Here is a 13,594-nt window from a genome sequence, read left to right on the forward strand (position 1 = left end):
GGCTATCATATTGAGACTACAAATGATGAAAAGATTGAATATCTTTATATTACTACAATAATGTCCGGTAAGAAATATGTGCTTGAAATGTTACCTGCTTTTTCCTCTGGCTTATACTACACAAGTATTAGCAGGATTGAAACATGCCATAGTAAACGAGAAGTTTACTAATCAAGATAATTTTATTATTAGGCATGACCGGTTGGGCCATTCTGGTTCTAATATGATGCGTAAAATAATTAAGAATTCACATGGACATACAATGGAGAATCAGAAGATTCTTCAATTTAAGGAATTCTCTTGTGCTGCATGTTCTCAAAGAAAATTAATTATTAGACCATCAACTATTAAAGTTAGGATGGAATCCCCTGCATTTCTGGAACGTATACAGGGTGATATATGTGGGCCCATTCACCCTCCATGTGGACCATTCAAATATTATATGGTTTTGGTAGATGCATCTACAAGATGGTCACATGTGTGCTTACTATCAACTCGCAATATGATATTTGCGAGATTGTTGACTCAAATAATAAAGCTAAGAGCACAATTTCTAGATTATGCAATTAAGACAATTCGTCTTGATAATGCTGGTGAGTTTACATCCCAAGCCTTTAATGATTATTGTATTTCAACTAGGATAACAATTGAGCATCCGGTTACTCATGTTCATACACAAAATGGTCTAGCAGAATCATTGATCAAACACATCCAATTAATTGCTAGACCAATGCTTATGAGAACAAAACTTCCCATTTCAGTATGGGGTCATGCTATTTTGCACGCAACAGCACTTGTGCGGATAAGGCCCACAAGTTATCATAAAGTCTACCCATTGCAATTGGCTTTTGGTCAGGAGCCAAATATTTTTCATCTTAGGATCTTTGGTTGTGCGATATATGTTCCAATTGCTCCACCACAATGCACAAAGATGGGTCATCAAAGAAGGTTGGGGATATATGTTGGATATGAATCTCCTTCTATTATAAAATATCTAGAGCCGATGATTGGAGATTTATTTACGGCAAGATTTTTTGATTGTCATTTTGATGAATCAATATATCCAACATTAGGGGGAGAAAATAAGCAGCTGAAAAAGAAGATAGATTGAAATGCATTATCACTGTCTCATTTAGATACTCGAACAAATCAATGTGAACAAGAGGCTCAAAAGATTATTCATTTACAAAATATTGCAAATCAATTGCCAGATGCATTCACTGACCTACCAAGGGTGACTAAGTCACATATTCCAGCTGTTAATGCTCCAATTCGAGTTGATATCCCGACAGGATAATTAATTAAAGCAAATGAGTCTAAGCCATGCTTGAAACGTGGTAGACCAATCGGTTCTAAAGATAAAAATCCTCCAAGAAGAAAATGAGCAAGTGATCAAAGTGAACATAACACAGAGGTAGTGGCTCAAGAAGAGCCCTAAGATGTAACAAATGATAAGACCTTAGGAGAGGTCCAGGTACCTGAAAATAATGAAAATGAAGAGATATCAATAAGTTATGTCTCAACCGGGAAAAGATGGAACCGAAATAATATTGTTATCGATAACATTTTTGCTTATAATGTTGATGTTGAAATAATGCAACAAGATGAGGATCTTGAACTAAAATCTGTCAATGAATGTAGACAGAGAAATGATTGGCCAAAATGGAAAGACGCTATCCAGGTAGAATTAACTTCACTTGGAAAACGTGAAGTCTTCGGACCCATAGTTCGAACACCTGAAGGCATAAAGCCAGTAGGGTATAAATGAGTTTTTGTGCGAAAACGAAATGATAAAAATGAAGTCGTTAGATATAAAGCGCGACTTGTGGCACAAGGGTTTTCCCAAAGGCCTGGAATTGATTATATGAAGACATATTCTCCCGTAGTGGATGTTATCACCTTCAGGTATCTCATAAGTATGGCAGTGCAAGAAAAACTTGATATGCATCTAATGGATGTTGTTACAGCCTATTTGTATGGATCATTAGGCAACGAAATTTTTATGAAAGTACTTGAGGGATTTAAAGTGCCAGAAGCATATAAAAGTTTTCGAGAAACTTGTGCAATAAAACTTCAGAAATCTTTATACGGATTAAAACATTCAGGTCGTATGTGGTACAATCGCCTGAGTGAATACTTGTTGAAAGAAGGGTACAAGAATGATTCAATTTGTCCTTGTGTCTTTATAAAAAAATTTGGATCTGAATTTGTTATAATCGCCGTATATGTTGATGATTTAAATATCATTAGAACTTCTGGGGAGCTTCCAAAAACAGTAGACTGTTTGAAGAAAGAATTTGAAATGAAAGATCTTGAAAAGACAAATTTTTGTCTTGGTCTACAAATTGAGTATATGAAAGATGGAATATTTGTCCATCAATCAACATACACCAAAAATATTTTAAAGTGATTCTATATGGATAAAACACATCCATTGAGTACCCCGATGGTTGTGAGATCACTTGATATAAAGAAAGATCCATTCCGACCTCATGAAAATGATGAAGAGCTTCTTGGTGACGAAGTACCATATCTTAGTGCAATTGGGCATTAATGTATCTTGCTAATAATTCCCGACCAGATATAGCTTTCTCAGTAAGCTTATTGGCAAGATTTAGTACTTCGCCAACACAAAGACACTGGAATGGTATTAAACATATATTCAGATACCTCCAAGGGACCATTGATATGGGTTTATTTTATTCAAATGAATCCAAGCCATCATTGATTGGTTATGCAGATGCAGGATATTTGTCTGATCCACACAAAGGTCGATCTCAGACAGGCTATTTATTTACAAGTGGAGGTACAACCATATCATGGCGTTCGACAAAACAAACTATGGTTGCTACTTCTTCAAATCATGCAGAGATAATAGCCATTCATGAAGCAAGTCGAGAATGCATTTGGTTAAGATCTATAACTCAACACATTCAACAAACATGTGGTCTTTCTTCGAAAGAGAATATTCCAACAATATTGTATGAAGACAATGCTGCAAGCATAGCTCAATTGAAAGGAGGATATATCAAAGGAGATAGAACAAAACACATTTCACCGAAATTCTTTTTCACTCATGATCTTCAGAAGAATGATGAAATAGATGTACAACAAGTTCGTTCAAGTGATAATTTGACTGATCTGTTCACTAAGGCGTTACCAACGTCAATATTTGAAAAGCTGATATATAAGATTGGTATGCGTTGTCTTCGAGACATTAAGTGATTTTTCATCAGGGGGAGTAACTACACACTGCACTCTTTTCTTTAACCAAGGTTTTGTCCCACTGGGTTTTCCTAGTAAGGTTTTTAATGAGGCAGCAAGCAATGCATATTATAAATAACTATGTACATCCCAATATCTTTTTTGTAAGTTTTTAATGAGGCACATTATGGACATCCAAGGGGGAGTGTTATAAATAGTTTGTACATTGGATACTATTTTGGATACTACATTGGATGCTCATGTTGTGAATAACTTAAAGATTAAATTTCCTACTTTATGTCCATCATCTTTACTTTTTATGCCTATAAAAGGCCATGTAATTGCAATGGAAAAATACACCAAAGTGAAAGAAGAAAACACTTCTCCCTTCTTTCTATCTCTTCTTATTTACATTTTACTGCATTACTTTTATTTTATAACATTTTGCACTTTTTCATCATTTTCCGAAAATCAAATAACATAAAAAATAAGTTGAGTTACCTGCTATAATTTTTAAAAATACAATAATAGTGTTAAAATCTTTTATACCGTCAATATACAAAAGTTAGATCCAAAAAAATCATATTCTAATGAGGGTGGTTGGGATAGCGCCCAGTGCCGTCTCTAGGAGAAAACCACTAATGCAATTGCTTTGGGCCCCTAGAATTGAAGGGGCCCAAACTTTTCAAATTATATAGTATTAAATATTATAAAATTATTAATAAAAAATACTAGATTTTATACATACTTCTTTGTTTGAAATATGATAAAGGTTATTCAAATAAATAACTCGAGTTTTATAATGACCATGCAATATATGAAAATAAACAATTTGATGACAACTTTGATAATTAAAGAACGAAGTCTATTGTAGTATTATAGTTGATTATTTCTTATAAAAAGTAGATTAAGACATTTTGTCACTTCGAAATAGACTTGAACTATTTTAAATGCATGAAATTATACTGACATTTATTTATTGGTATGATATTATTCAATTATGAGAATTTATAAAAATATTATCTTAACCGTCAATATATATTTCTTGTATAAATATTATCTAAGCCTTGGTGAGTTGAATTCAGTGACGAAGTTAGAAATTTACTCAAGGGTGTTCAAACTTAAAAGAAGTGAAAAAAATTCTCCGATAAAGAGTGGTCAATATATGGTATATACCTCTAAAATCTAATATTTTACCTATATACATAATGTAATTTCCGACGAAGACTTCAAAACATATAGCTTTGCCCCCGGTTGAATTACAAAATATTTTCAATGGTGAGAGCTAGCAAATAAATGAGTGAATGATTAAGATACCCAAACGATGGTTAGTATACCATCGTTACAAAAAAGAAAAAGGAAAATAATATATTAAATTTTATTAAATAAATTTAAGGTCTTTCATTATGGTTTGGTTTTAGACCACCAATATCAGTCGTCTTTAGATAACGCCTCACAAAGTGTCTATGAAAGCTACTATTCCTGTCCTTTAATCTTTCTAGCCTTTTTTGATGGGACATATTCTTTTATTACATTAATCAATGTACCACAAAAACAAATCAAGAATTATTATGGTTTTAAGTTTGTATAATATTTAGCAGAAAAACATAGAGTGACGCTTTGAGCATAACATATTAATTAAGAATTAGAACTCCGTACAAGTGATTAATTAAATAATTGAATTATTGGTACTTTTTGTGACGATTCGTCTAAGGAATTAAATCATTTTGGAGGATATATAAAAGGATTTTATGCCATCTGCAGATGATTTGAGCGTCATTGTGGCGCTATCAAAGTATTTTTTAGGTTCCAAAAGCTATCAAAGTATTTGGCTATAGATTTTATCTATATTTTCGCAAATTTCCAAAACTCAAAACCCAAATCCCAAAAAGCTGGTAGCTGGTTTTGGCCCAAATTATCACTATTATATTTTTTTAAAATTACTTGAAACTTTTGTATTTTATAAAAGAGCCCACAATTTATTATTTTATAACAATGCTGCCTCGTCTTCTCGGTAGTGTATCATATAGTTCATTATAAAAATGATAATTTTGTACCAAATATTTATTTATGTTCAGTAATATGGGTTGCGATAATATAATGAATGTTATTGATAAATGTGTTGTTGGGTATTTGTGATAGTTTTTAGAACTTGTGGGTATAAGTCATGTTTCATGTTTTTAAAAAAAAAAGTGAAATATGCTTTGAAAACTTATGTCCAAACACATTTTCATCTTCAAACTAAACTTTACCCCATCAGATTTTTCAAAACAAATTTGGAAATGTATGGCCAAACGCTAGCTAAGTGTGCGACCATCTCATTCGTAATTTTAAGTTGTTAGAGATATTAAACTTTTAATGTAATTATATTATTATGTATCGACATGCTCCCTCATGTGGTGGAACGCGTGGAAATATTGTCTTTTTGTTGCGGTGAACGGACTTTTAATTAACTTAATTATATTATATATCTAACTCTCAAGACACCTCCTCATGTATGTGCTTGATTCTTTTTCATAAATCAAATATACTTGAAAACATTTCTTTTTTAATTGACGCGCTGAGATGTGAATACCATATTTAAGTTTGTAACTTTTTCATTCAAAAGCTTAAGCTATTAGAGAGAACGCACTTTTGACTTAATTATATTATGTCAGAACCGTAGGAAATGATATATCTTTGTATATCTAAAGCATCATTTTCTATGACATCTGAAGTCCACCTGAATGCCTATTCATAGAAGAGAGTGGTTATTGTTCTATATGTCTCATTCCTGACTGATCAGCAGCATCAAGTTGCATGAATAAAAACTAGTAAGGCAATCATATTCTTTTTTTTCGTTTTTGAAAGGAGTCTAGGCGTAACTGGTAAAGTTGCTACCATGTGACCAAGAGGTCACGTGTTCAGGCCGTGGAAATAGCCTCTAGCCGAGATGTAGGGTAAGACTGCGTACAATAAACCCTTGTGGTCTGGTCCTTCTCCGAACCCTGCGCATAGCGGGAACTTAGTACACCAGACTGCCCTTTTTTCCCCAGGAGTATTGACAATACTTCTAGACTCACAGTTTATGAAGTAATGTTCATAATTCTGATTGTTCATTAGTTACTTGGTAATGTTTTAAGCTTTCAAATGTGTATTTCAACTGATTGCAGTTTTTTCTGATCTATATATCAATCTCTTCAGTTGTATAAATTCCCGTGTCAACTATAGCAGTTGCTGAGTAAATAGTTGGAAAATCGGGCTGCAGTTGAGTGATGGCAGAAGAGAATGCTATCGAAACAGGCATCGATAACAGGGAAACGAGAGTCTTAGAATCCTCAGAAGGTTCTAATTTTCCACGAGAATCGGACAAGACTAAAAAGCAGAAAGACGCTGCTGCTGCTACTGCCGAAGAAGTTGCATACTATAAGCTGTTCGCCTTTGCGGACCCCATAGATCATGCATTGATGGTTATCGGTATGATCACAGCTGTTGGTAGTGGAATCTGTTTTCCCCTGATGGCTGTTCTGTTTGGGGAGTTAGTTGATTCCTTTGGAATGACCGTGGATAACGCAAAAATTGTTGGTAAAGTTTCTAAGGTACAAGCTTTGTTATACTTACCTTTTTAAGCTCCACCATAGAGTGTTATTTCATTTTATTGCTTCCTCTTGTGTCATACTTTTTTCAGGTAGCCCTTAAATTCATGTATCTGGCATTCGGTTCAGGTCTTGCTACATTTACGCGTAAGTATTTTTAACTGCCAGAATGATTTACCTGTTTCTATTCGCATGCCATTGTTAAGTGAAATAACTCAGTACTTACATTAGCATCTTTTCAGAGGTGGCTTGCTGGACGGTCACAGGTGAAAGGCAGGCTGCTCGGATTAGATACTTATATCTGAGAACAGTACTAAGACAAGATATTGGATTTTTTGATCAGAAGGCTAACACTGGTGTGATTATCGAAAGCCTGTGTAGTGATACTCTTACTATTCAAGATGCCATCGGCCAAAAGGTATTCTGAAAGACAAAGCTATGTACATCATTACCATTTGATATATCTAGAAGATTTAGCATGAACTCTATTCACATTAAACTGCAGGTTGGCAAATTTATTCAGGTATCAGCTACATTTTCTGGAGGATTTGTAATAGCTTTTATTAAGGGGTGGCGTCTATCGTTAGTCTTGTTATCTTCAGTTCCTCCACTTGTCATCTCTTCTGCTGTCTTGACAATCCTTCTGGCAAAACTAGCATCACGCGCACAGACTCATTATTCAGAAGCTGCAACTGTGGTTGAACAGACGATAAGCTCAATTAAAACTGTATGAAAAGTTGGAAAGAGTCATTTTTCTTATTTACTTTTCAACTGTTTCATAAGTTTTTTTTCACCAAGCGGCTTGATTTTTCGTTCAGGTTGCATCATATACGGGAGAGAGAAGAGCTATTTCTGAATATCAAAATTCTCTAAACAAAGCTTATCATTCTGGTGTACAAGAGGGTTTGGCTTCAGGGCTCGGGTTCGGTGTTTTTATGTTTGTGTTCTATACAAGTTATGCTTTAGCTATATGGTATGGTGCAAAAATGATTTTGGACCACAACTACACTGGAGGAGATGTAATGAATGTCATTATGGCTACACTAACCGGCTCCTTGTAGGTTCCGTTCTGCCTTTTCTTTGTATGTTTTGCTTCTCTCACTTGGAGCTTCTTTATCTAACATCCAAAACTCTTTGCAAACAAATGGCACGTATGGCATACGAAAGCACACAGTTCCACATGTATTGATGACACCGATATACTAAGCCTTAATGTCATTCGTCTTTTTAACTCCTTTGTTCCTTTTTCTTCTCTTAATTGCAGTTCTTTAGGATATGCATCTCCATGCTTGCGCGCATTTGCTGCTGGAAAGGCTGCAGCATTTAAAATGTTTGAGACGATAAACAGAAAGCCAGCTATAGATCCTTATGATATGAATGGCCAGAAGCTTCACGACATTAGTGGTGACATTGAACTTAAGGATATTTATTTCTGTTATCCAGCAAGACCACAGGAGAGCATATTTGACGGTTTTTCTCTGTCGATACCAAAGGGAACGACAACAGCTCTAGTAGGGCGAAGTGGAAGTGGAAAATCGACAGTGATAAGTCTAATAGTGAGGTTCTATGATCCACAGGCTGGTGAAGTTCTGATTGACGGTATAAATATCAAAGAATTTCAGCTTAGGTGGATCAGGGGGAAAATCGGGCTTGTTAGCCAAGAACCTGTGCTGTTTGGTTCAACAATAAAGGATAATATCGCCTATGGGAAGGACGATGCAACTCTTGCAGAAATTAAAGCTGCTGTTCAACTTGCCAATGCTTCCAAGTTCATTGATAATTTACCTCAGGTCAGGCTTTAGACTTTGGTTGTAAACCATACTTCCACCTGCAATTTTACTGATGAAATTTAATATTGTGACATTAAATTTTTCATCTAAGTTATAGATAACTAATATAGAAGTGGAACCTTGGCATAACTGGTAAAGTTGTTGCCGTGTGACCAGGAGGTCACGGGTTCGAGCCGTGGAAACAGTCTCTTGCAGAAATGCAGGGTAAGGCTGTGTATAATAGACCCTTATGGTCCGACCCTTCTCTGGACCCCGCGCATAGCGGAAGCTTAGTATATCGGGCTGCCCCTTTATAGCTAACAAATTTTCTTCTCGCTACTTAGAAAGTTTAGCTTTGTCCATTATTCCTTCAAATTTAGGGACTAGACACCAGAGTGGGCGATCACGGAAGTCAGCTGTCGGGAGGCCAAAAGCAAAGAATTGCTATTGCAAGAGCAATACTGAAGGATCCCAAAATTCTACTTTTGGATGAAGCTACAAGTGCTCTTGATACAGAATCTGAGAGGATTGTTCAAGAGACATTGGACAGTGTCATGATTAACCGAACTACAGTAATTGTTGCGCATCGCTTAAGTACAGTTAAGAATGCAGATACAATAGCTGTAATCCAAGAGGGAAAGATCATTGAAAAAGGTTTGTGTCATATAAACTATCTTTTCCAGTACACCGGATTCAAGATTATTAGCTAGTTAATTTAAATGAATGTAATTATAAAGATGATAGCAAAAAATGTACAACAACAACAACAACCCAGTGAAATCCCACAAGAGGGGTCTGAGGATGGTAGTGTGTACGCAGACCTTACCCTTACCTTGGAAAGGTAGAAAAATTGTTTCTGATAGACCCTCGGCTCAAGAAAATGAAAAGAAACAGTAGAAACAAGCAATATCAACATAGAGGGCCAGAAAGATAATAGTAACAACGAAAGAAAACAGTAGAAACGAGCTGTAACAACAACAGAATACTAAGAAACTGAGGCGAAAGATAATAGGAAAGCAACATGAACTACTAGAGATCCAAGACAAGAAAAACTACCAGACTAACCCTAAAACCAACAGTACGGAACAGAAATGATAGCAAAAAATGTATGATTATATTTCTTATCCTTTTCAAACTTTCAGGTTCCCACATGGAACTGCTGCAAAATAGGGAAGGAGCATATGTTCAGCTTATACAGTTGCAAGAGCTTAACAAATGTTCAGGAGAACAAGATTCAAATGAACTGGACAAGGAAGAGATAATCTTAACTCCTGAAAACAAATCAAATAAGCAGAATATCCTAACAAGATCAGTAAGTAGAGGCTCGTTCAGGATCGAGAATAGCAGCCATCATTCGTCGTCCATTTCAGTTAGTGCAGCAGAGAAAGAAGTTAGTGAATGTCATGATCTTAATTCAACAACAGCTGTATTAAGGAAGGATAAAGACAACACACTTTGTCGCTTAGCCTTTTTGAACAAACCAGAGATTCCAGAATTATTACTTGGTTGTATAGCTGCAGTGGTTAATGCTATAATATTACCTATTTTTGGGGTACTTCTTTCTAATGTTATCAAGACTTTCTATGAACCAGCTCATGAACTCAGAAAACATTCAAGATTTTGGTCATTGATATTTGTTGGCCTAGGATTGGCTACTTTATTGGCAGCACCCTTGAGGACATTCTTTTTTGCTGTAGCCGGATGTAAGTTAATTAAGCGGATTCGCCTAATGTGCTTCGAGAAAGTAGTTTACATGGAGATAAGTTGGTTCGACAGAAAGGAGAACTCAATTGGTGCAATTAGCACCCGACTATCTACAGATGCCGCATCTGTGCGAGGTATGGTTGGAGAGTCACTTGCTTTGGTTGTGCAGAATACGTCGACAGCTATAGCTGGTTTAGTTATTGGACTTGAAGCAAGCTGGCAATTGGCACTCATAATGATAGTTATGTTGCCTCTAATTGGATTAAATGGATATCTTCACATGAAATATGTCAGTGGTTTCGCCGCTGATGCTAAGGTTAGCTCCAAACTTCCGTACTAACGAAAAGTTGCAAGATGAGTTTTCTTAATGCAATTGAAATTTTTCTGCAGAAATTATACGAGGATGCAAGTCAAGTTGCCAGTGAAGCAGTTGGAAGTATAAGAACAGTAGCTTCTTTCTCTGCTGAAGAGAAAGTGGTGCAACTATACAAAAGAAAATGTGAAGAACCAGTTAGAGCTGGAATAAAAGAAGGGTTATTGAGTGGTGCAGGCTTTGGTTTTTCAATGCTCTGCTTGTATTCTGTCTATGCTGCCAGTTTTTATGCTGGTGCTCGATTGATTGAGTCCGGTAAGGTCACATTTGCTGAGGTTTTTCGGGTAAGTCTTGTGAGCTAAAGATAAGATTTTGTATCAAGTTTCTTCTCTTTGTTGTTTTAATTTTCCTAGTTCTGAATTTCAGGTTTTCTATGGTCTTAGCTTGACAGCTACCGCGATTTCTCAATCAGGTGGCCTTGCTCCTGATTCCACCAAAGCCAAAAGTGGTGCATCTTCTATCTTTGCACTTCTTGACAGGCAATCCAAGATAGACTCAAGTGATAACTCAGGAATGACATTAGAAAATGTGAAGGGAAATATTGAGTTTCGACATGTCAGTTTCAATTATCCAAGTAGACCTGAGGCTCAAGTTCTAAAAGATCTATGCCTAATCATTAGCTCTGGTGAGGTAAATTCTAATGCATTATTCCAACTTTTTTTTGCGGTCTTATGACACGATTTGTCAATGATTCTGATGTAAAAAATGTATTTCTTTATGCTAGACGGTTGCGCTAGTAGGAGAAAGTGGGAGCGGAAAATCAACAGTTATTTCTTTGTTGCAAAGATTTTATGATCCTCATTCAGGCCTAATCACATTAGATGGCATAGAAATTCAAAATCTGAAAGTGAAATGGTTGAGACAGCAAATGGGACTGGTAAGTCAGGAGCCTATATTGTTCAATGACACAATCAGAGCAAATATAGCATATGGAAAAGAAAGTGATGCCACAGAAGCAGAAATATTAGCTGCTGCTGAGTTAGCCAATGCTCACAACTTCATCAGTGGCTTACAACAGGTAACATTTTGTGGAATGAAATTGTAGCTGTTACAAGGGGAGCCTTGACGTAACTGGTGAAGTTGCTGCCATGTGACCAGGAGGTCATGGGTTCGAGCCGTGGAAACAGCCTCTTGCAGAAATGCAAGGTAAAGGCTGCGTATAATAGACCTTCGTGGTCCGACCCGGCGACCCTTCTCCGGACCCTACGCATAGTAGGAGCTTAGTGCACCGTGCTGCCTTTTTTATTGATCAGATTCACTAAAATAGGTTCTTGGTCACCTTTCTTGTGTGTAAGTTCACATACACACTAAGGGATGTTATCCGGCATTGCTTCGAATTTTTTGTGTGTGCTTGTAATAACACTTTTTTCAAAAAATAATATGTATATATACAATAGACCGAATATCTATCTTGGACATGATGTAGACTTTAAACCATCATAGTTCTAGACCAAACCTACTTACAAGATGAATTATGACAATAGGCCGATACTGCTTCTGCAAGCATACGGCATTGCATTATGTCCTATGTTACATGGATTCATTACGTGTACAAATCAAATATGAATGCATGGAGTCTTTTTAACTTTGGGTGTATCTCGAAAAATTTACATGAATATCTAAAGTCATAGCCGTTCAACACGCGTATGTCAAGACATATATATAAAGAATCATCTAAGATAGACTTAATCTATGTCCTTTGCCATTTCATTCTCAACTTCTTGCCTCATAGACTATATGCAATTTGCTTCCTTTTCACCTTAATGTGCAGGGCTATGACACACTAGTTGGTGAAAGAGGAATACAACTATCTGGTGGACAGAAGCAAAGAGTTGCAATTGCAAGAGCAATAGTGAAGTGTCCAAAGATACTACTACTAGATGAGGCCACAAGTGCACTTGACTCTGAGTCTGAGAAAGTAGTTCAAGATGCACTTGATAGAGTAAGGGAAGGCAGAACTACAGTTGTGGTGGCTCATAGGCTATCCACAATTAAAGGAGCGGATGTTATTGCAGTAATCAAAGATGGAGTCATTGTTGAAAAAGGAAATCATGAAACTTTGATTAATAGAGAAGATGGTATTTATGCTTCTCTAATATCAAAGTCTACTAGCACTATGAAGTAGTACATGTTTTTTATATAATAATAGTGTCACGGGTTCAAGCTGTGGAAACAGCATCTTACAGAAATGTAGGATAAGGCTGCGTACAATAGACCCTTGTGGTCCGGCCTTCCCCGGACCCCCCACATAGCGGGAGCTTAGTGCACCAGCCTGCTTTTTTTAGTGTCTAGTCCTTTCTTGAGCCGATGATCTATCGTAAACAAGCTCTTTATCTTCACAAGGTAGGTATAAGATCTGCGTATATACCACTATCCCTAGACCCCACTTGCAGAATTTCGCTGGTTCTATTGTTAAATGGTATTCAGTCTAGTTTATGCATCTATCGATTGTTTCATCGGGCACCTGCTATTTCTAACGAAGCAGTACATATTAAGGTACAAGGAAATGTAATGTTGGCAAGGGAACTACAATTTCTTAATCTCTTTCATTTTCTCTTTTGTTGAGCATATTGTGCAATTATTAATGGAGTATTCCATATTCTTTCTTACTCATGGAGGAATGAAGCATCAATACTTCTCTCTTTTCTTTCATAATAGCTTTTGGGATTGCTTGGACATTTGACTAGTAGGAGAATGAAAGATGGAAGACATGGCTACAACCTTATACTTAAAATGATACTCCTCTCAATTTATGTGACATAGTTTGACTTGACACGGAGTTTAAGAGGAAGAAAAAAAGAAAATTTTTAAAATTTGTGGTCTCAAAAACTTAAAAGATAAAAGTTGGTAGAACCATAATATTTGTGTGGCTATAACAAGCTTTTCATTAAGAGTAAAATGGATAAATTAAATTATTTTTTTAAAATATAAAAATGTGTCGTTCTTTTTAGATAAAAGTAATAAGGAAA

The 13,594-nt window shown here is 36.0% G+C and overlaps 1 protein-coding gene across 3 annotated transcripts; it reads left to right on the top strand.

Moving 5' to 3' along the window:
• The first annotated feature begins 4,954 nt into the window (after nt 1-4,954).
• LOC107770345 (ABC transporter B family member 11-like) lies at nt 4,955-13,179 on the top strand. Of its 3 annotated transcripts, none has more exons than XM_016589645.2 (13): nt 4,955-6,017; nt 6,388-6,782; nt 6,872-6,926; nt 7,022-7,197; nt 7,285-7,506; nt 7,598-7,836; nt 8,044-8,569; nt 8,929-9,202; nt 9,691-10,568; nt 10,643-10,909; nt 10,992-11,255; nt 11,350-11,643; nt 12,397-13,179. In XM_016589645.2, the coding sequence occupies exons 2-13, from the start codon at nt 6,459-6,461 to the stop codon at nt 12,748-12,750; spliced, it is 3,873 nt and encodes a 1,290-aa protein (XP_016445131.1). In that variant the 5' UTR covers nt 4,955-6,017; nt 6,388-6,458; the 3' UTR covers nt 12,751-13,179. The 3 variants fall into 3 exon arrangements, with proteins under 3 accessions (XP_016445131.1, XP_016445133.1, XP_016445132.1); XM_016589646.2 differs by lacking the exon at nt 4,955-6,017 and adding an exon at nt 6,140-6,276; XM_016589647.2 differs by lacking the exon at nt 12,397-13,179 and having other exon boundaries at nt 10,992-11,250; nt 11,350-11,568.
• The last annotated feature ends 415 nt before the right edge of the window (nt 13,180-13,594 follow it).

Source organism: Nicotiana tabacum, chromosome 20 (assembly GCF_000715075.1).
Source record: "Nicotiana tabacum cultivar K326 chromosome 20, ASM71507v2, whole genome shotgun sequence".
Classification (NCBI taxonomy): domain Eukaryota; kingdom Viridiplantae; phylum Streptophyta; class Magnoliopsida; order Solanales; family Solanaceae; genus Nicotiana; species Nicotiana tabacum.